General features: G+C 39.9%; 1 protein-coding gene across 1 annotated transcript; it reads right to left on the bottom strand.

Moving 5' to 3' along the window:
- Nucleotides 1-17,294: 17,294 nt before the first annotated feature.
- LOC108038690 lies at nt 17,295-17,889 on the bottom strand. Its single transcript, XM_017115518.2, has one exon. It carries the CDS (start codon nt 17,835-17,837, stop codon nt 17,487-17,489), a length of 351 nt encoding a protein of 116 aa, XP_016971007.1. The 5' UTR covers nt 17,838-17,889; the 3' UTR covers nt 17,295-17,486.
- Nucleotides 17,890-21,482: the final 3,593 nt, after the last annotated feature.

Genomic DNA, 21,482 nt, shown 5'->3' with positions numbered 1-21,482 from the left:
TTGCGTATTATAGTAATTATTTACAAATCGACATACATATGTAGCTTCATTGTTTTTAGTAATATAGGAATCGAAATGTAGTCGTTTTGTAATTTGTTTATATAATACTTCGGTTGGCCGAAGTTTGCTTCCTTTCTTGTTAACAGTTATTATTTTTTTTTCTCTAATTACATTTCTATTATAACGGAAGGATTTATTAGGCAATAAACGGATTAAAGCAAAGGACATATGGCCTATTTCCGAGCAGCGCCTGAAAACACAAGTGCCTCTGATGGTCGATAAAGGCCTGATGGTCGAGCACTATTGCCTTCTTGTATTAATATCAGATTCCCCGTTACCTCTAAACTCTCATCGCTTAATCAGCTCAACCTTTGGACCTGCTGACCAAATACGAAAACCGTTAAGGCAATTATAATTTGGCACTTAGTATCGGACTGCAAGCTTTTATCGAACATGAAAATTTGCAATTGTTCATTTGATTTCGCTGCTTTCCGGGTTGGAAGCGGTTTTCCAGCGACTGCGGGTGACAGGTAATGCGGGGTGAGGCAGAGGAAGGGGCGGCAGCGAGTACAAATGTAAAGTAAATTGTTGTATGATGTGTATGCAATATTGTATAAATAAACAGCGCTCTTTTATTTTTTCTATAAACAACAGAACAAACCCAGCAGATATACTAGCACCCCTCCCCCCGAAACATATGTACATACTCGCTGCTGACATCGTATCTTTTGTGTTGTTTTTGCTGGCTGTTTACTTTGATTGGGTTTTGCTTTATGTTAAGGTTTCTGCATTGCTGCAGAAACGAAAAAACACGAAAAATGACAAGTTATTTTTTACGCTGCTCAAAAAATAAATCAAACTGTCATTTCAAAAGAGAGCAAAATGAAGCCCAACACGACGACCAAGCGGGAAAGTTACCTTGAGATGGCCAAGAATAAACGACATTTGGTGCTTTCAGAGATAAATTTCTATCTCATAGATATAGTACGCCTTCTTCGCTCTCTCCCTCTATTTGTGCATCTGTTGAGCGTTTGTAGTTTAAATTTAGCAGTTTTTATTGCATTGTTGCCAAGATTCTTGCTACTCTTCATCTTCTCGTGGTTCCTGTGAGATGTTTACCCATAAATTCAGCTGTTTTGCTAGAGAGTTCGCTTGTGCGTCTGCATTTGTATCCGTTGAAGGTGTCTTTGCGCCGTGCCTCTTAGTTCAGTAACCTATCGATTTGATTTTGTTTACATTTCCGACTTGATAAACTGAAATGGCGAAGAGAGCGCTAGGGAATTCGCAAACATTTTCACATGCATATGAATGAAATTATGTGTGCAAAAGGACAACTGAGCGGGGATACCGACAAATACAGAGAGCTGTTTTATTGATTCGAACCAAGTTTCGAGACACGTTCGTTTTCGATTCAAAACAAACCTATTTATATACTGACTTTCCTGATAAGGGAATTCAGTGGCGATAAGGTCCGAATATTTGATGATTTTATGGGTGGACTTCACTTTCGACTAGGTCTACCATGTACATATTTGCACCTCTCGAACCCTTTCCGGTCTCGCCCTAAAGCAACATGTCAAACGAGTCTAATGCAATTAGCTTAAATGACTGCAAAAATGCAATTTAGCGAAATATGTTCAAATCTCGGGAAACAGCGACTGGCCAACAGCTTAGGTGCTGCAAGTATTTAAGAAGAGGGCCGACTCAAGCGCCCAAGTACAGTTGGCAGGTGCCAATAAATGCACCCCTGCGTAATTCTACTCCACCGCAGGCAACTTTGTTGTTTGTCGGTCCGCTGATCCGTCCATGCGTAAAGTGTGAAAATCCGCACGCACCCAACAAAGCCTCTCAACGCACAATACGGTGGCCAGCCTCGTCTTCTCTGGCCCTCTCCTGCTCACCTCTTCACCAGTCTCAACCAACTCATGGGTCTTACCGTTTAATGACATTTTTGTAAGTAATAGGATTAGTTGGGACCAAGGGTCGCACCGACCCGGGTTTCACCCGACCTAACTAAGTGGCATCACGGCAAATAACAATCTTTATATTTAAATACATTGTTATAGGTAAAGTAAAGACATTTTTTAGAGCCGAAAAGCAAATATTTTTTGGTCAACTTTTAAGGGCTTAGAAACATTTTTTTAAAAAATGTTTTTATAATCAATAATGTATTCTGTAAAAAAAAAATGTTTTCAGGTTATAATTCATTGTTTTACTGTTTTCCGTCTTACGCGTTCTGCATTCATTTCTTCCCCCGAAGCAGAAACACGTTCAGATGTTGTGCCAAATATTTAATCGAGAACTAAATGAGTTTTGACATGGTTTTCCGTGCTGAAGTAGATGGATGAACTGGAGTTGGGGCAACGGGACGTATGGGCAATTTTACGTCTGGCAACTTTTGAGGGCCCTTCGGGGAGTGTGCCAAATTCAAATTGAAGCCGCTTGCCGAATACCCATGCACATGGCAGGCTAGGCGAAAGCTTTTTTAAAGAAAAACTATTTTTATTATGTGTTTCTTGCTTCCAGCCACTTCGTTTTGAAAACACTTCAGCCTTGCTTAATAAACTTTATCGCATTTTTTGCTTTGTTTGCCTTGCTTGAAAGTGAAAACAGTGAGATACGATGTTGAAGGCTTCCCTACGCTTAATTTTCACTCGCTTGGAGGAAATAAGTTTTTATGGACAGAAAAGTTTTCGCAGACAGCCAACAGACAAATGATAGTTAACATGCAAAAAAAATTGAGCTGGGCTACACCGCGAAATCTAGCCACCAATTTCTAAGTTGTTTCGCATTCTAGTCGCCAGTACTGCAACCACCTGATCTGAATTATAGCCGAATTTGAACTTCCTCGCCAAGACCGCTATCCCACCAACAACTGACTGTAAATCAAATGGGCAAATTTGTGGCAACAATGGAGAGAAAGAGCATTAACGTGGAATGGGCTGCTAACAAAGTTTCTACTGCATTTAAATGCAGTTGCAGGTTTCCAATATTATAGCTGCCTTGCCAACGCCCCGGAACGCCTCTCTCGGCGGCAGTCTGCACTTTTTACGAGTACTGGGATTGGGGCTGCAGATTCTGGCTGCATTGTCCTCGCAGCCACGTCGCATGCCCCGAGCATTTTTCTGGTGTTTCTATTTTTCCGTAGTTGGCCAGACAAAAAGCGTACTTGTGCGAGCATTCGAAATTTCTGGCTTTGGCCACAGGAACGTTTGTAAAAACAAGAGTGCGCCAAATGGAAGCAGAGTGTGTGCGGGTGGAGTTGAAATCAGTATGCACGTGCAAATGCTAAATTAAAGTTTTTTCTTTATTTTATCCGCTACTGAAGAATATGCATAAATTAACAAAATGTTTACGAGTTTATGTTTATGTTTAATTTAAGGTTTAAGCTTACATAAAATTGCGTAATTAGCTAATCACTGCAAACTGTTCCCAATTTGCAATGAACTATCTTGCACCAAACTCGTTTCACCGGCATTGAAAGTTATTCGGCTTCAACTGATATAAAAGTGCATTAGCTGGCAGTATTTTAATGGCCTTATTATTTCTTCTGCTCTTATCCATTACAAAACCGAAAGTCCACTCCAAACCTGCCACCCCTTAGCATCTTGTCGACCTCTACGCTTCATTCTCTAGCATAGTAAAATGCTTGTTGCATGGCAACAAACGACAACTTCACCGTGTGAATAATGGCAGTCCCCATCTCACACCCATTTCTCCTCACTCCGCGGCCGGCCAACCCCAATAAAAATTCCAATCCCAAGCCCATTCAGACCAAGAAGAGTAAGCGATCTCGGTGCGGGCATATGAAAATGTTACGCATACGCCCCGTGCTGCGTCGCGATAGGCTGTTGACATGCATTGGCCAACCCTCGACCCCGCCATATTCTTTGTCGTTTATTTTAAATAAAATAGGAAAAACAAGTATTAAGTTTTTCCATCTTTTGTTACGGCACCTGCCAGTGTGCACGAGGAAGCTGGTGGAGGAGTTCGGGGAAAGGGAAATATAGCGCTGAATAATGTTTCTCTGGCAGACTTTAATCCCTTGCCTGGCCAAACCTGTCCATGAATCCCTTCCTAACATCCAGCAAATTACAAACCCATTCTGTCGTTAAAAAGGCAACTGCTCCCCAACTCATTTTGCCCTCCAGCATGTGTATAAATCCCTCATTTCGCTGGCATTTGGCTACATCAAGAGCTTTTCTTTGTTGGTAGTTTTAAAAGATATGATGTTATGATATTCTGATATTCTGATGTCGCCTTACTTCCGACCTAGTTGTCCCCGATTGAATGCATGCATCCATCCATCTTTTTATCTAGCCATCACTCTATCCAAGCATTTATTTAGGCAGCTATCTAGGCATCCACTCAGTCTATCACCCAAGGCCAACGAAGGCCCTCGATCCGGTTTAGGTGGAGAGCCCCCCGACCACCCACTTCAACCATGGGAGTCTCCACCAACCCCCTTGAAATTCGCCCCTATGATTGCAGTTCTAGTTGCTTTCGCGACTTTCACTTGATGTTGCAGCTGAAGAGGATTCGCATGGATGTGTCATTCGGAATGGGGATTCAGAATATTTATGAATAGAGCTCTTGAATAAGTTGAGGGGATAATTAGAGCTGGCTGAAACGGAACGAACAGTTCTCTGATGCGCGTTGGGATTAGATCTAAGGTGTTCCGAGCTGCTCTGTAATATATGCAAGACTCGTAATCACCTTGTTTCAGGCGGCACAAGAAACCTTCGGAAGCACAAAAGAACACCAACTTACAATTAATTCTGATGTTATAAACAAAAACCAGGTCTGCCCGCTCCCCCCTTAATGGCATGTCACGTTTGCTCTAGACTCTAGAAACTACATTCAATGACAAGGCAAAAAACGCGCAGAGACAGAAAAATATACGCAGCAGCTGCAATAAAATTAAGTGAAATGGCATGGAAAAGAATGCAACCGAAAAATGCAATTTGCGCGCGGTTCAGCGGGTTCGGTTGGTGGGTGGGTCGATTTCGGTGGGTGCTTCTGTGCCTTCCACGGTTGCCAACTGCAAGCGCAGCAGCAATCTATAGGAAGGGAAAAAGAAGGTCGGCGAATGTAAATTAAACTTGTCATTAATGACATGGCTCACACGTACAGCTGCAGATACAGAACCCAAATGCAGATTCCCAGAGATAGAGAGCGAAAATATAATTGCGCTCTTTTGGGCGACGCACCGTCAGTTCCAACACATTAAGAACTGCAGCTACTTGCTGGTGAGGGGCGGAGATGGAGGGGTGGGGATTGGGGCTGGCAGACAGTCTCCGTCCCTGTCGCACATCCTCGTGTGGAAGGACACTCGGCAACTGACCGTTCGGTCAGGCAACCCCTTTCGGGGACTCCACATGCACATCCGCATCCCACCCCCAGTTGCACACACTGCCCACACCTCTGCCTTTGCCGCTGCCGCTGCCTCTGCCGCGGTCGCCGCGAATACTGCTTGCCTGCCATTTTCTGTTAAAAATGTGTGGAGTCAACTGTACTTCGCTGGCCACATACACACGCTTACAAGCATTTTTATATACGAATTTTATTTCAATTCATTTAAAATATGTGTAATGGCTCTTCTTTTTTTGCTGCTACTGCGAGTGCTCATCCCTTCGACTTTTGTATTTCGATTGTCGATGGCCACCCACCACCACCCCGCAGGCTTTTAATGGTCAGCGGCGATGGGTTGGGATTGGAGTTGCTTCTCGCGGTCCTTGGGTGTCCGTCGCGCATTTTTTCAATAATTAATTTTTTGCGCGTAAGTGAAATTTGCATGTAGATGAGCATACAAATACGAGCATGTGTGCATGCACACTGTACATAGGCTTTATGGATATACATATATGTATATGTACAAGGGGACACCTACACATTTGCGCATGTGGGTCCCGAGGGGCCCATGGACATTCGCACAGTACATGTTTTGTGTTTCTGGGTTCTGGATCCAAATATAATAAATGTAACTTAGATTTTATTTTGACTATTTTTTGGCACTTGATCTGCACTAACTCAGCAATAAATTAATTTATTTTTGTATTTTAGCATTACATTAATCGGATAGTTATTAATGATGTTGTATACATATGCATATTTTTATTCATATATGTACATATGCAAATTGTCAAAATTTGTAATTACTCCCTAACTTTTGACTAGATTTCGTGGGAACAATTTAAGTTTTATATTAATTTGAATGCACTAAAACTAGACAACAAAATTGCAATACTACTTAAAAATATGTTATACCGGTTACTCGTAGAGTAAAAATGTAGACTACATTCTTGATCAAGTATACCGGCCGAGTCGATCCGCCGCCTGTCTTTCCGTCTGAACGTCGGGATCTCAGAAACTACGACCAAGAGATTTTAAAGTAAACATGAAAATTCTAGTTATACATAAGCAGCGCTTGGATATTTAAAATTTTAAGCACGAGATAAATGTTTTTGGGAGGTATATAAATGTTCCCTCAACAGATGTCAACGCAACAAATTTTTAAATTCATTATTCCAAAAGTTATTAAAAAACAAGAAAGGAAGCAAACTTCGGCATTCCGAATGTCGATTTGCATTGCATTTTGCCATCGTTTCTATGGCAACTATAAGATATTGTTGTTAGATTTTGACAAAACTAAAAGCGTAATTCTGATATAGTAAATAATTATTATATCTCAAAGGAATGTTTTGATAAATAGAAAAAAATTTAAACAATTTTTAATTTTTTAAAATTTTTATTTTGTTTAATTTTTTGATTTTCCTATGAGAGCCATATGATATAAATGTCCTATTTTAGTTTTATTAAAACCGTAATTCCATAGTATTTAAATATTACCAAATCCCAAAAAAAAACACACAAAAAAATTAAATTCGGGCGGAGCCGAAGTTGATTTACCCTTGCAGAATACTAAGTAAATTATAATCTCCAAAATTATTCATATGATGCATTCTTAATACTCATAAAAAATACCAACTTTTAACTTTACAAACATCAAAGTTATGCCATTTCCGATCAATCAGTTATATGGCAGCTATAGGATATAGTCGGCCGATCCTTATGAAATTTGGTAGGTCGGATTGATTGGCCAAAAATAAAACCCATAGAAAATGCCATCTTCCTAACTTTACAAACACCAAAGTTATGTCATTTCCGATCGTTCAGTTATATGGCAGCTATAGGATATAGTCGTCCGATCCCGGCCGTTCCGACTTATATACTGGGTGCAAAGGAAAGAAGGGTGTGTGCAAAGTTTCAATTCGATATCTTTAAAACTGAGAGACTAGTTTGCGTAAGAGGTGATCCTGATCAAGAATATATATACTTTATAGAGTCGGAGATGTCTCCTTCACTGCGTTGCACACTTTTGACCAAAATTATAATACCCTCTGCAAGGGTATAACAACAAAGTTTTCCTTTTTTTAAATTTTGTTTTCCGATTGTTCCTATGAGAGCTTTATGATATAGTCGCCCGATCCGGCTCGATTCGACTTATATACTACCTGCAATTAAAAATTGTGAAAGTTTCAAACAGATAGCTTTAAAACTGAGGGACTAGTTTGCGTAGAAAAGGGCGGACGGAGAGACGGACGGACGGGCAGACGGACATGGCCTGGTGATGTTGATTAAGAATATATATCATCTATAGGGTATGAAATGTCTCCTTCACTGCCTTGCAAACTTTTGACTGAAATAAGAATACCCTCTGCAAGGGTATAATTAAGTTATACATATGTAGTCAGCCAATGTCGTTTACTATAGCAGATAAATATTTCTTAACGACAGATGTCGCCAAATCTTTTCTTATTAGAATTGCAAACTGCGTTATCTGTAAAACGGATTTTTGTTTAAAAATAAATAATATACTAGTTACGGGTAATTTATAGTTGTGGCGCTGGACTATTGCGTCACCTCTCATATTTTTATACCCTTGCAGAGGGTATTATAATTTCAGTCAAAAGTTTGCAACGCAGTGAAGGAGAAATTTCCGACCCTATAAAGTATATATATTCTTCATCAGCATCACCAGGAGAGTCGATCTAGCCATGTCCGTCTGTCCGTCCGTCTGTCCGTCCGTCCGTTTCTACGCAAACTAGTCCCTCATTTTTAAAGCTATCTGATTGAAACTTTCCCAAAAGTTGTCTTTCTATTGCAGGTAGTATATAAGTCGGAACGAGCCAGATCGGGCGACTATATCATATAGCTGCCATATAACTGAACGATCGGAAATGCCATAACTTTGGTATTTGTATACCCGTTACTCGTAGAGTAAAAGGGTATATTGTATTCGTGCAAAAGTATGTAACAGCTAGAAGGAAGCGTTTCCGACCCTATAAAGTATATATATTCTTGATCAGGGTCACTAGCCGAGTCGATATAGCCATGTCCGTCTGTCTGTCCGTCCGTATGAACGCTGAGATCTCGGAAACTATAAAAGCTAAAAGATTGGCATGCAGATTCTAGGAGTTCCTACGCAGCGCAAGTTTGTTTCAAAAAGGTGCCACGCCCCCTTTAACGCCCACAATCGCTTATATACGATTTTAAAAATGTAAATATTTCGGAAAAGTAAAAATGCAGTTTTATTGTGTTTATCAATACCTATCGAAATGTAGAAGAAATTTTTCAAATCGGACCATTCCTTAAAAAGTAATGCGTGATCAAAGTTTCTATCTCCATCTCCCTCGCACTTCTTCTACATTTCGATAGGTATTGATAAACACAATAAAACTGCATTTATACTTTTCCGAAATATTTAAATTTTTAAAATCGTAAATAAGCGATTGTCAGCGTTCATACGGACAGACAGACGGACAGACGGACATGGCTATATCGACTCGGCTAGTGATTCTGATCAATAATATATATACTTTATAGGGTCGGAAACGCTTCCTTCTAGCTGTTACATACTTTTGCACGAATACTATATACTCTTTTACTCTACGAGTAACGGGTATAAAAAGGCACCGCAAAGTTTCTACACAGTTCAGTATCGTGGTTCTAAAGCTATTAGATAGCAAAAGGTCGTGTCGGATGACAAAAAATTAAAAAAAATGTTAACTTCATTGTTTTTACGTCATTATCATTTTTGTACAATTTAAAAAATACGGGTTTAAGTGTAAAAAAAACATGAAAGGAAAGTTAACTTCGGGCGGAGCCGAAGTTGATATACCCTTGCAGAATACTCTGTAAATTATATTCTACAAAATTATTCATTTGATGCATTCTTAATACTCATACAAAATCCAAACTTCCTAACTTTAAAAAACACCAAAGTTATGGCATTTCCAATCGTTCAGTTATATGGCAGCTAGAGGATATAGGCGGTCGATCCTTATGAAATTTGGTAGGTCAGATTGATTGGCGAAATATAAAACCCATAGAAAATCCCAACTTCCTAACTTAACAAACATCAAAATTATGGCATTTCCGATTAATCAGTTATATAGCGGCTATTGGATATAGTCGGCCGATCCTTATGCAATTTAGTAGGTGGGATTGAACGAAAGTTATGGCATTTCCGATCAATCAGTTATATGGCAGCTATAGTCGTCCGATCCCGGCCGTTCCGACTTATATACTGCGTGCAAAGGAAAGAAGGGTGTGTGCAAAGTTTCAATTCGATATCTTTAAAACTGAGAGACTAGTTTGCGTAAGAGGTGAACCTGATCAAGAATATATATACTTTATAGAGTCGGAGATGTCTCCTTCACTGCGTTGCACACTTTTGACCAAAATTATAATACCCTCTGCAAGGGTATAAAAATTGGCATAATTTCGTTATTTTTACAACTTATTCGCAATATAACACAAATCGTAAATATTGTTTAAGATTAAAAAAATATTTTTATACCCTTGCAGAGGGTATTATAATTTTGGTCAAAAGTGTGCAACGCAGTGAAGGAGACATCTCCGACCCTATAAAGTATATATATTCTTGATCAGGATCACCTCCTGAGTTGATATAGCCATGTCCGTCTGTCCGTCTGTCCGTCTGTCTGTCCGTCTGTCTGTTTCTACGCGAACTAGTCTCTCAGTTTTAAAGATATCGAATTGAAACTTTGCACACACCCTTATTTCCTTTGCACGCAGTATATAAGTCGGAACGGCCGGGATCGGCCGACTATATCCTATAGCTGCCATATAACTGATTGATCGGAAACGCCATAACTCTGCTGTTTGTTAAGTTAGGAAGTTGGGACTCTCTATGGGTATTATATTTGGCCAATCAATCCGACGTACCAAATTTCATAAGGATCGGCCGACTATATCCTCTAGCTGTCATATAACTGATTGATCGGAAATGCCATAACTTTGGTGTTTGTAAAGTTAGGAAGTTGGGATTTTCTATGGGTTTTATATTTGGCCAATTAATCCGACCTACCAAATTTCATAAGGATCGGCCGACTATATTCTATAGCTGCCATATACATAACTGAACGATTGGAAATGCCATAACTTTGGTGTTTTTAAAGTTAGGAAGTTGGGATTTTTTATGAGTATTAAGAACGCATCATATGAATAATTTTGGAGAATATAATTTGCAGAATATTCTGCAAGGGTATTTCAACTTCGGCTCCGCCCGAAGTTAGCTTTCCTTTCTTGTTTAAAAGTAAAATGACTACATTAAATAACTGCCATAAAATGCCGAATTCTGCTTAATTTCTTTTTTTAAAAGTTTTGGTTAATAATTTTAAAATTTCTAAGCTTGCTGCATTTTTTTCTAGCCACTTTTTTTTATTAAATGATAAATAATTCTACATCTTAAGTGCTCCACAACCGAAAGTTGTTGGTTTACCGAAAAGTAAATGTAATCAGCAGTAAATGTAATGCTTACTTCACTTAATGATTACAATTGTATAGCAAATTTAACAACCCTTTTATACCCTTGCAGAGGGTATTATAGTTTTGGTCAAAAGTGTGCAACGCAGTGAAGGAGACATCTCCGACTCTTTAAAGTATATATATTCTTGATCAGGATCGCGTCCTGAGTTGATATAAGCATGTCCGTCTGTCCATCTGTCTGTCTGTTTCTACGCGAACTTATCTCTCAGTTTTAAAGATAACGAATTGAAACTTTGCACACACCCTTCGTTCATTTGCATGCAGTATATAAGTCGGAACGGCCGGGATCGGCTGACTATATCCCATAGCTGCCATATAACTGAAGGATTGGAAATGCCATAACTTTGGTGTTTTTATACCCGTTACTCGTAGAGTAAAAGGGTATATTGTATTCGTGCAAAAGTATGTAACAGCTAGAAGGAAGCGTTTCCGACCCTATAAAGTATATATATTCTTGATCAGGGTCAGTAGCCGAGTCGATATAGCCATGTCCGTCTGTCCGTCTGTCCGTCTGTCTGTCTGTCTGTCCGTATGAACGCTGAGATCTCGGAAACTATAAAAGCTAGAAGATTGGCATTTTGCATGCAGATTCTAGGAGTTCCTACGCAGCGCAAGTTTGTTTCAAAAAGGTGCCACGCCCCCTTTAACGCCCACAATCGCTTATATACGATTTTAAAAATTTAAATATTTCGGAAAAGTAAAAATGCAGTTTTATTGTGTTTATCAATACCTATTGAAATGTAGAAGAAATTTTTCAAATCGGACCATTCGTTAAAAAGTTATGCGTGATCAAAGTTTCTATCTCCTGCTCCCTCGCACTCCCTTTACCTGAGTAACGGGTATCTGATAGTCGGGGCACCCGACTATAGCGTTCTCTCTTGTTAAACTTAGCAAGTTGGGATTTTTTATGATTATTAAGAATGCATCACATGAATAATTTTGGAGAATATAATTTACAGAATATTCTGTATTAAAATGTTGTAGTTAAAGTGCTGTAGCCAACTTTTTACCAATGATAAAAATAAGGGGAAAATTTAATCCAAGAAAATGAAAAATTAGTTAGAAGTAATAGAGTGTATGATATTATAAAGCCCCTCCCCGTTTTACCATTTAGGACAGACTTCTTAAGAATTTAATGTTTCTGCGTTAATAAAAAGTAAGGTAAGTCATCCTTTTGTTCTGTTCCTTTTAATTTGTCTGTATAATTACTACAATTAAAAAAAAAGGAACCAAGTTTACCCAAGGTAATCAATAATGTCAGATACATATATGAAATTGTAAATTCTTCAGAAGAGAAGACTTGGCTTCTGTTTTAAAACTTTAACTTTAATACAAATTTAAATAAATATTAGCTTTTTTAGTCATTGTGTTGTTATTAAATGCAATAATTAATCCTCAGTAATAATAATTTCTCTTATATTCTGCAAATATTTTATAAGGTGTACAACCTATTAAACGATGACTGAAAATCACTTTCAAGGTGTGTTCAAAAAAAGACGTACCACATTGTAAATTGTAAAGTACATTGTGAGTATAGTATAGTTCGGAGTGCAAACTTAATTCATGCAAAACAAAATATACGCTTTAAGAAATATACCCATTTCTAAATTTTATATCAGTCAAAACCGAATTGTGGCTTGATGGTTAGATTGCATACACTTTTTTGTTAAAATAGTTCTTATTTAAGAAAACTTATCGTTCATAAGTATTAAAATGCTTTACTTACCAAATTGACATGCAAAGATTACTCTGATTTCTTTTGCTACGATGCTAATGGGTGTGTGGAGATTGATGACCTATACCCGAAAAACGGCGTTTCCTTTTGACTCCTTTATACTTTTAAGATCCTCAAAAACTTGTGTTATCTTTAATAGTAATATCATTTGATTTTTAGCCTAGAACGCTCCTTCTATCTGAATGGAATTTTATTTTGTTTTTGTTTATCTTTTTCTCACTACTAATGTTAGGTTAATTTTTTTTAAGTACGAAATGTTTTCGAAAACTGATTTTACATGCTTTTAGATCATATATAGCTTTTGCCACGATATGAACAATTTTAGATAATTTGTATATAGATATATATTGATATAGTGTTCCTCGATCCGATTTATCTCGTTCTCGGTATAACGTGAACTTCTACCACTGACACGTTCCACACACACATACACAAATGTACACTTGTGATTGCGCAAATTTGGCACAAGACTGTTTTTACAGTTTGCCGCTGAAATGGCTTTTGCCGCTTCTTTCTTTATTTCGATTGCTTCCACCTCTCAAAGTTTATAAAGTGTTTCTCAGCTCGATTCATTCAACACTTTTTCAGAACATTTTCTCGACCGCTTTTTTTGACGAACGCAAAATTTAAGGACTAAGGCGAATATGTAAACCTTAACGCAAGAGTTCAATTTGAAAAACGACAAATAGTTTCTGCATATTTATTTTTTTCCGTTCGATATTTGTTTGCGATTTGCTTTTTTTCCGTTAAAAACACACAAAATAAATTTAACAAATTTTGGCTATTTCCGTTTTTGTATTCTTTTTTGTTTGACTTTTGGTTTTGAATTTCAGTTTTCACTTCTGGTGTTGCATTTTCTGTTTCGTTGCTCTATTTTCTGTTTGTTATCCTGTTATCGGTTTCAGTTACGGGTTTTATCTCTTGAATTCTGCTATTGGGTTGGGATTGTATGGAGGCGGGTTGTAAGGCTATTTCTGGTTCTGATTCTGTTTCGATTGGCTTCGGTTGCTATTTTCGTTTGTTTCGGTTGCTTTGCTCTGTTGCTTGTTATGTTTTGTTAGCTATTTCGTGTGGCTATTTTCGTTTGTTGATTTGGTTTGCTGGTTTGTTGGGTGTTTCCTTTTGGTTGTGTTATTCCTTATTTGTTGCGCTTTGATTTATTTCTCTGTTTAGTTTGTTTAGTTATGCTCTTTATTATGGTTACAATTTTTTATATTATTGCTTTTGCTCTTGTTATTTGTTGTTCTATTAATTTTTTGATTTTGTAGTTGTTATCGGTTGGTTGTTTGTTGCAGTGGTTGTAATTGTTGCTGTTATTGTTGTATTTGTTGTTGCGGTGTTTGTAGTTGTTGTATTCCAAATTTTGTTGTGAATTTTGTTTGTTAAATTTTGAGAAACTAACTAAAAATCACTTTTTGTTTTTTCATACAACTGAAAGTTAACTTTAATTTGTTGTACTATTTTCTTTTGTTGTTGTTGTAGTTGATGTTATAAAATTTTTTATCGTTGAATTGGTTGCGTTAAATTATATTCAAATCATTAATAAGAATGTTAGAAATGAAAAGGTAACAGATGGCAAATAAGTTATTATCGTTGTCGTTTATTATTTTATTACATTTGTATTATAATTAGATCTTCGTTCCGTTCGTTTGGTATTATACTGACAGTATTATAGTGATTATATTATTATTTGTTTAAACAAAACAATATTTCAGTAAGTATCAACAACGTTTTAACGTAATGTTTAAAAATGTTCCAAACAGTCAAAAAGCACCTGCAAAAGAAGAAGATGTCCAATTAGTGGCTTTTAGAGTAACAGCAGTTTTCGCAGATATTGGACCTGTACATTTTTACAAGTAGCAATGGAAAACTGCTTAGACTATAACTAATTGAGCTCTTTATAAATAACACATCCAAAGAAAACTTAGTTCATCGTGCCCCACGGCTCTTGTTTCAGGATTCCTTCTTTTTACTTATCGCGCTTCCTGTTGCCTTATAAAATCAACACATGGCATAGACCCCCCACCCACACACACAATCTCACCCTCAGACACATCTACACCCACAAACTAGTCACCACACCACCCACTTCTCTTCTATTCCTAACCCTAGACACCAGTGTTTTGTATAGGGGCACGCATTGTCTAAACATCGGAGAGGACCCCAAAGAGAGCCCCACGAGAGAGAGAGGGCGCAAGGACAAAGCCGGAAAGCTGGAAAATATGGGAAACTAAGCGAACAACACAATTTTCAAGTTCAAAACGCCGCCAGATGATGGCCCCGCGAGGGTGGGTCATTGTGGGTGGTAGGCGCAGAAAACAAAGCAAACCCATCCAAACTAAGCAAAACAGGCAACTTGTGATACGATCTAATGCAGACAATAGCAGTCGAAAAAGCTGCGGCAACGCCAGCTAAATAAAAGTTGGGCGACGCCGACTGCACTTAGTGCGGGCAGATTTATGGATAGCGATACAACTCACACGAATGCAGAGCCACAGATACACGGCTTGCTTCTTTTTTGCCGTGAAACGGAACACAACGGGTAAGTGAATCAACCGCCGGCATCGCCAATTCCACCCGCCAAACACAAAAACACAAAAGTTCCGAATAGTTGAACAGAAATAGTTGAACCGCATCGGGGAGAGTCAATATCCGTAGATGCGGCAGATAGCTCGCTCTGCTTTTGGGCTGGGCAAACTAACGAGTCTATACTGGCTACGAATTTGCCATTTTATAGCCATCCAATGCTTCCCATGAAGCTGAAATTGTCTGCTTGGTATTCCATCTGACGGGCTTCGGTCTTTACGATCATCACTTGCTTGAACTTAATTAAATTATTTACTTCAGATTTTCAAAAACACTTATCATATTTTACACAATCACACTCGAAGTTCATTCAAACTTCAACAACTCCAACTATGAATACAATTAGCTATGCCAATATTTAAAAACTCTATTGCCAATAAAAAAGGTCGGTTTATAAGGAAAAATTCTGGACCAAAGATTGCAAAAATAGCACTGCGGGAATAGCCCTTTTCCCGGAAGACCCAGAACGCAGAAGATTGGGTAGCCTTCGAACCAGAATAGAAACACGGAACTACGTTTTCTTTGGGCGCGCGAAATTGCTGGAAAATCGCGCGAACACTCCAAGAGCCAGCGAGCTCCGCGAAACGCACCGAAAACGGCCAAAAAGATGAATATGTGCAAAAATCTTTTGCATACGCTCAAGAACCCATGAAAGCGTCGACGGCCAAGCCGAGGCCTCAGTCGCGGTCGCTGCCAGCGTTGGCGTCGGCGGCCGCAGGAGCCATGAGAGCAGAGAGAGCTAAAAAGAAACTGAATAAACCTTCTTATGCAAGCGTGGAAGGGGGAGGGGGCTAACGGGCGGTTGGCGCACAAAGCTTTTTACGGACATTCGCGCTCAGACAACAACAACGAAGCGAAAATTGAACGAAGCGAGTCCAAAAAGACGACGAGAACTTGGCCCACGCCACCCCCCGCCCCCAGAGAGTGGACCCGCGAGAGAGTCAAGTGCTCCGAGAGAAGAGCGCTGCTCAAGCCCAAGACTCTACCCGTGTGTATGTGAGAGATGGACAGAGAGCAATGGCATAGAGAGTGAGACAGCAAAAGGGGGGCAGGGCACATCACCAGCACAGCAAAAGCAAAGCAACAAAAAGCGTCGGCAAAAAGTTCGCAAAAAACAACTTGGCGGTGTAGGCGTGTGTGGATGTGCTTGTGCTGTATCTACATCTGTGCACACTGATTCTCGTCCGTGTGCATCTGGGCGAGTGTGTGTGCGTGTCGCGCGACTCGCATGAGTCCCGCGGTCGACGTACGCGTCGCTGCGACTGCGGCCTTGCGTCGCGTGCCTTTGCAGCTGAAGTTTTGCTGCCCGTTTTGGGTGCCCGTGCCCCGACCTCCGCCCGCAGAAGGTTTATCCGGCCATGGGTGGGAGAGGGGCTGTGTCTGGTCACCAGGGGAGGTTAGTTCAACCCCCTCCCCTCTGCGCAGATCCCCCGGCTGGCCGTCTGGCGTTACTTTTGGCGGCAGCGCGTGAAAGTGTTACGATTTGGAAACTGGCCGAGCTTAGAAGTGGGTAAATCAGTCGCATTCGCCGGGGGTCGGAAGCGGAGGCAGGGTTTCCACGCGCCAAAATTGTAGTCCTGACTTTAACGCCATGTTAGCAGCCAATTGAACTAATTAACTTCTGTCAACCATCCATAACTCCACCATCGTCTGCCAGTACACAAATCGAGTGGACTTATAGTTGCTAAGATCATTTTTTGAAAGCCAAACGTTTAGCTGTTTAATTTAGCTTTTCATTTGGTTGTTACACAAACAATATGCACGACTCACGAGAAGCAAATAAACCTTATTTGTCATAAATTCCAAAACTTACCCGTTTGTTAAGAATCGCTTCAAAAATTTTCGGGTCATAATACCGAGATAGCGAAATCAACATATTTGAGAATGTATTGATATAAACCGAAACAATTATGGAAAAATAAATCCTAAGGTCTATGTTGTGGATGTTCGCTTGTCATTCCCGCGGCTGATTCTACTACTCAATGGAAGCATATGCCAAATGCTATATATAAACTTATCTCCATCGGCTGCGTTGGCTTAATCAGCCGGCGTTGTTGTTGCGCCTGGACAACGGGGGGCTCCGTCCTATCCGGTACTATCAGTAGAAAAACAAAAGTGCTCACTTATAAATATTTATTAAAAACAAAATGATAAAGCCAATTGAATCGCAGCCAAACAACAAATGTCGTCGAACGTACAATGGCAAATGCTAACCGGCTAATTTCCAGAATGCGAAATAGTCGGTCTGTGTCACTCTGCTCAATTTTAGCTTAACTTGAAAATTTTGACAGACAGGACATTAAAAGGTCGCCTAACTCCCGTATTCATCCCCCCTCCGCAAATCCTTCCGACCTGCGATACTCTCGTTCACGCTGTCCACTATTTCGATGATGTGCTGTTGGTGGTTCATAATTCCTTGGACTTTCAAAGCGTTCTGCTGAATGGCTAAGCTGTGGGCCTGTCTGAGGTCGGTCGAGCTGTCGACCTCGGTCAGATTGGGTGACTTCTTTCCACTGCAGACGAGGAAGCTGGGCTTCCCGCAAAGGCTTAGGTCAACTGCCTGAGCTCCACTCTCGCCATCTGCCGGCGTCTTGGCCAGTCGGACTTTCTGCCGACAACCCTTGGGCGAGGGCCCGAAAATTTGGGATTGTGATTTACTCATTGTGTTGTGTTCTATATTAGAAGTTTGACGCAAGTGAATTGCTGCACTGTATTTGATAAAGACATTGACGTTTTAACCCAGCTTGCTTGAGAGTTACTTTTTACTGAACGAACCCAAAAAGACTAGTTCTGCTATGAGGTATTGCTTTCCGATCAGATGCTAACAGCCGTGGAATGGGCATCTGCTCCTCATGACCAAGAAGAGCGCCTTCAATCCCACTCATAACGGTGGTCGTGTTCGAACCTTCCGCCAGCAATATAAACTTTCCCTGCGGCATATCCCAAAATACAACGTTTGGTGGATTGTGGAGCTGGACGTGTTAAGGAAGGACGTCCTCGAGAAGGAAAACGACGTGGAGGTCTTGGAGGAGATTCTTCTGAACCTGCAGAGCATACGTCAGCAGGGAACGCTACTTCGAAGGGCTTTTGGCTGGTCTCTGAATTCAGAGTTTCCTCCTTAAAGTGAGGCACCGTCGCCGTCTAAGCCGTGAAGCTTGGCAACGCCGCACAGCACAGCCAACAATAGACACTCTCGTTTGGCGCCAATACGAACGACAACAATGTACAACACCAGAGCACTCTGCTGAGAGGGCACGTCAAGTGCAGAGAGAGTCCGAGTCCGAATCGGAAAGGAGCGGGGGTGGCGGGGGCGATAGGAGTGTGCACAAAAACATTTGCCGGCTGCTTAGTTTTTTTGCCGGTGCAAAAAGTCGACAGCGAGAGAATGCCGAAAGCTTAGACTCTCCCCCTGATTTAGTTTCGGATTCACATTCACATTCGCATTCACATTCGGATTCCGATTTCGACCTCACCCTGCCCCTCATTACCACCCCGGTGCCTCATAAGCGTCATCACCATCGCCAAGTCACACACTGCGTATACATAATCCAAATAAAAAGCTATCTTCAAATAGTTGTTGCTCCGGCAACTAGCATTTGTTGTTTTTAGCATAAGTGTATCTGGCGTAGGGTTTGGCATCGGGACAATGTGAGAGCGCCCTGCTAAATCATTTTTTTTGTTTGCCCGCTCGTGAAAGTGGCAAAGATCGAAGGTACACATGTGCTGCCACGGCAAATGCTCTCTGTTTTTTTGGCCGTATCTGCTGATAAGGCGCCCTTTTCTTTACTGCTCCGCTCTGATATGCTCTAATCTTATCGCGAGCGAAAAGCGCACTTCATGAAATACTCCCCAGCGCGTATTCTTTTCGGCTTTTTGCCAAAGTAGTTAACTCAAATATTAGGTCACACAAAAAGCCGGTTTCTGTTGTATTCTGCTGTTCTTGTTGCTGGCGCTGTTATCTTGTGTGGAGCTTGCATATGTGGGTGAGCTTTGCTCGTGTGTGAGCTGGCAAGCCGGTTTCGGACGTGGTTGCTTTTTGCGACTTTGTCGACTTTGGCTATGTAAATTTCAGACGGCCCGCTCCCTGCAAAGTATTTGGTCCAAGTGCCAACAGAAAGAGCAACAAGAGAAATGGAACGCTTAAAAGATGAATTTGGCAGGCAGAACAGACTGTGGGGTTTTCCTGATGGCCTTCATCTAAATTCGCAGAGTTCCGTAAATAATGACTATTTTTATTTTTTAATTAAGGAAATCACTCACATATGAAGGACCTAGAAAAGAATGACTCACCCAATTCTCTTTGTATCTCTTTGTAATATAATTTACAGAATATTCTGCAAGCGTATATCAACTTCGGCTCCGCCCGAAGTTAGCTTTCCTTTCTTGTTTTTATTAAAAATAATGATTAGTTATTTTAGCATGATAGCACAAAATCATGTGATTTAGTAAAGGCTGACAAACAATGTACATAATGGCAATCATATCTTAAGAAAAAGTTCATGAAGACAGGTTGCTTGTTTCTGCTAAAGGTATTTAAGTATTACTCAAGTTAACCAAATGAATTTTCTTTTTATACCCTTGCAGAAGGTATTATAATTTTGGTCAGAAGTTTGTAACGCAGTGAAGGAGACGTTTCCGACCCTATAAAGTATATATATTCTTGATCAGGATCAATAGGGGAGTCGATATAGCCATGTCCGTCTGTCCGTCTGTTTCAATACCGTTTGCGAGCTCAGTTTAAAAGCTAGTGATCTGAAACTTTCACACTCGTCCTAAAACATACGCAGATCAAGTTTGAAAATCGCCCCGATCGGACGTCTATATCCTATAGCTCCCATAGGAACAATCGGATATATCTAGCAAGAATTGATGATATTTCGCGCAGTGTAAAAGCTATTGACATGAATCTTTCCAAATCGTATTTTTTTATGCATACCTTGATCAGGGTAAAAGCGCTTGCCGATCGGACGTCTATATCCTATAGCTCCCATAGGAACAATAGGGTAAAATCGGTCCAAATTTTATGTTTTTCAGAATATTTCGCGCTGTGTAAAAGCTTTTGCTATAAATTTTTTCAAATCGTATTTTTTTATGCATTCCTTCATCAAGGTAAAAGCGCGTGCTGATCGGACGTTTATATCCTATAGCTCCCATAGGAACAATCGGATATAACTTTCAAGAATGGAAGATATTTCGCGCAGTGTAAAAGCTATTAACATAAATCTATCCAAATCTTATTTTTTTATGCATACCTTGATCAGGGTAAAAGCGCTTGGCGATCGGACGTCTATATCCTATAGCTCCCATTGGAACAATAGGGTGAAATCGGTTAAAATGTAATGATTTTTAGGATATTTCGCACAGTATATAAGCAATTGACATGAATCTTTCCAAATCGTATTTTTTTATGCATACCTTGATTAGGGTAAAAGCACGCGACGATCGGACGTCTATATCCTACAGCTCCCATAGGAACAACAGGGTGAAATCGGTCCAAATTTGATGATTTTCTGAATTTTTCGCGTAGTGTGTAAGCTACTGACATACATTTTTCCAAGTCTTATTTATTTACGCATATCTTGATTAGGGTAAAAGCGCTTGCCGATCGGACGTCTATTTCTTATAGCTTCCGTAGGAAAAATAGTTAAAGGCTGCGAAAGTATCCCTTTTTATACCCTTGCAGAGGGTATTATAATTTTGGTCAAAAGTGTGCAACGCAGTGAAGGAGACATCTCCGACCCTATAAAGTATATATATTCTTGATCAGGATCACCTCCTGAGTTGATATAGCCATGTCCGTCTGTCCGTCTGTCCGTCTGTCTGTTTCTACGCGAACTAGTCTCTCAGTTTTAAAGATATCGAATTGAAACTTTGCACAAACCCTGAACTTTGCACAGACCTACCGAATTTCATGAGAATCGGCCGACTATATCCTATAGCTGCCATATAACTGAACGATCGGAAATGCCTTAACTTTGGTGTTTGTAAAGTTAGGAAGTTGGGATTTTTTATGAGTATTAAGAATGCATCATATAAATAATTTTGGAGAATATAATTTACAGAGTATTCTGCAAGGGTATATCAACTTCGGCTCCGCCCGAAGTTAGCTTTCCTTTCTTGTTTAAATTCAAACGCGCCAAAAACAATGCAATGTCAGAAGGAGACCTTACTTTTTTCTTTTTAGAGTTCTTAAGGCATTTTTATTGTAATACAAAGCTTGAGCTAAATAAATCAACCTTACAAAATTTCTGAAATAAAATTTTGTGAGGAAAAGTTTAAAAATATATATTATCTAAATAGTATAATT

Source organism: Drosophila rhopaloa, unplaced genomic scaffold (assembly GCF_018152115.1).
Source record: "Drosophila rhopaloa isolate 14029-0021.01 unplaced genomic scaffold, ASM1815211v1 contig_164, whole genome shotgun sequence".
In the NCBI taxonomy this organism is placed as follows: Eukaryota; Metazoa; Arthropoda; class Insecta; order Diptera; family Drosophilidae; genus Drosophila; species Drosophila rhopaloa.
The sequence above is the reverse complement of the archived record's forward strand: the minus strand, read 5'-3'. Positions and strand labels throughout refer to the sequence as shown.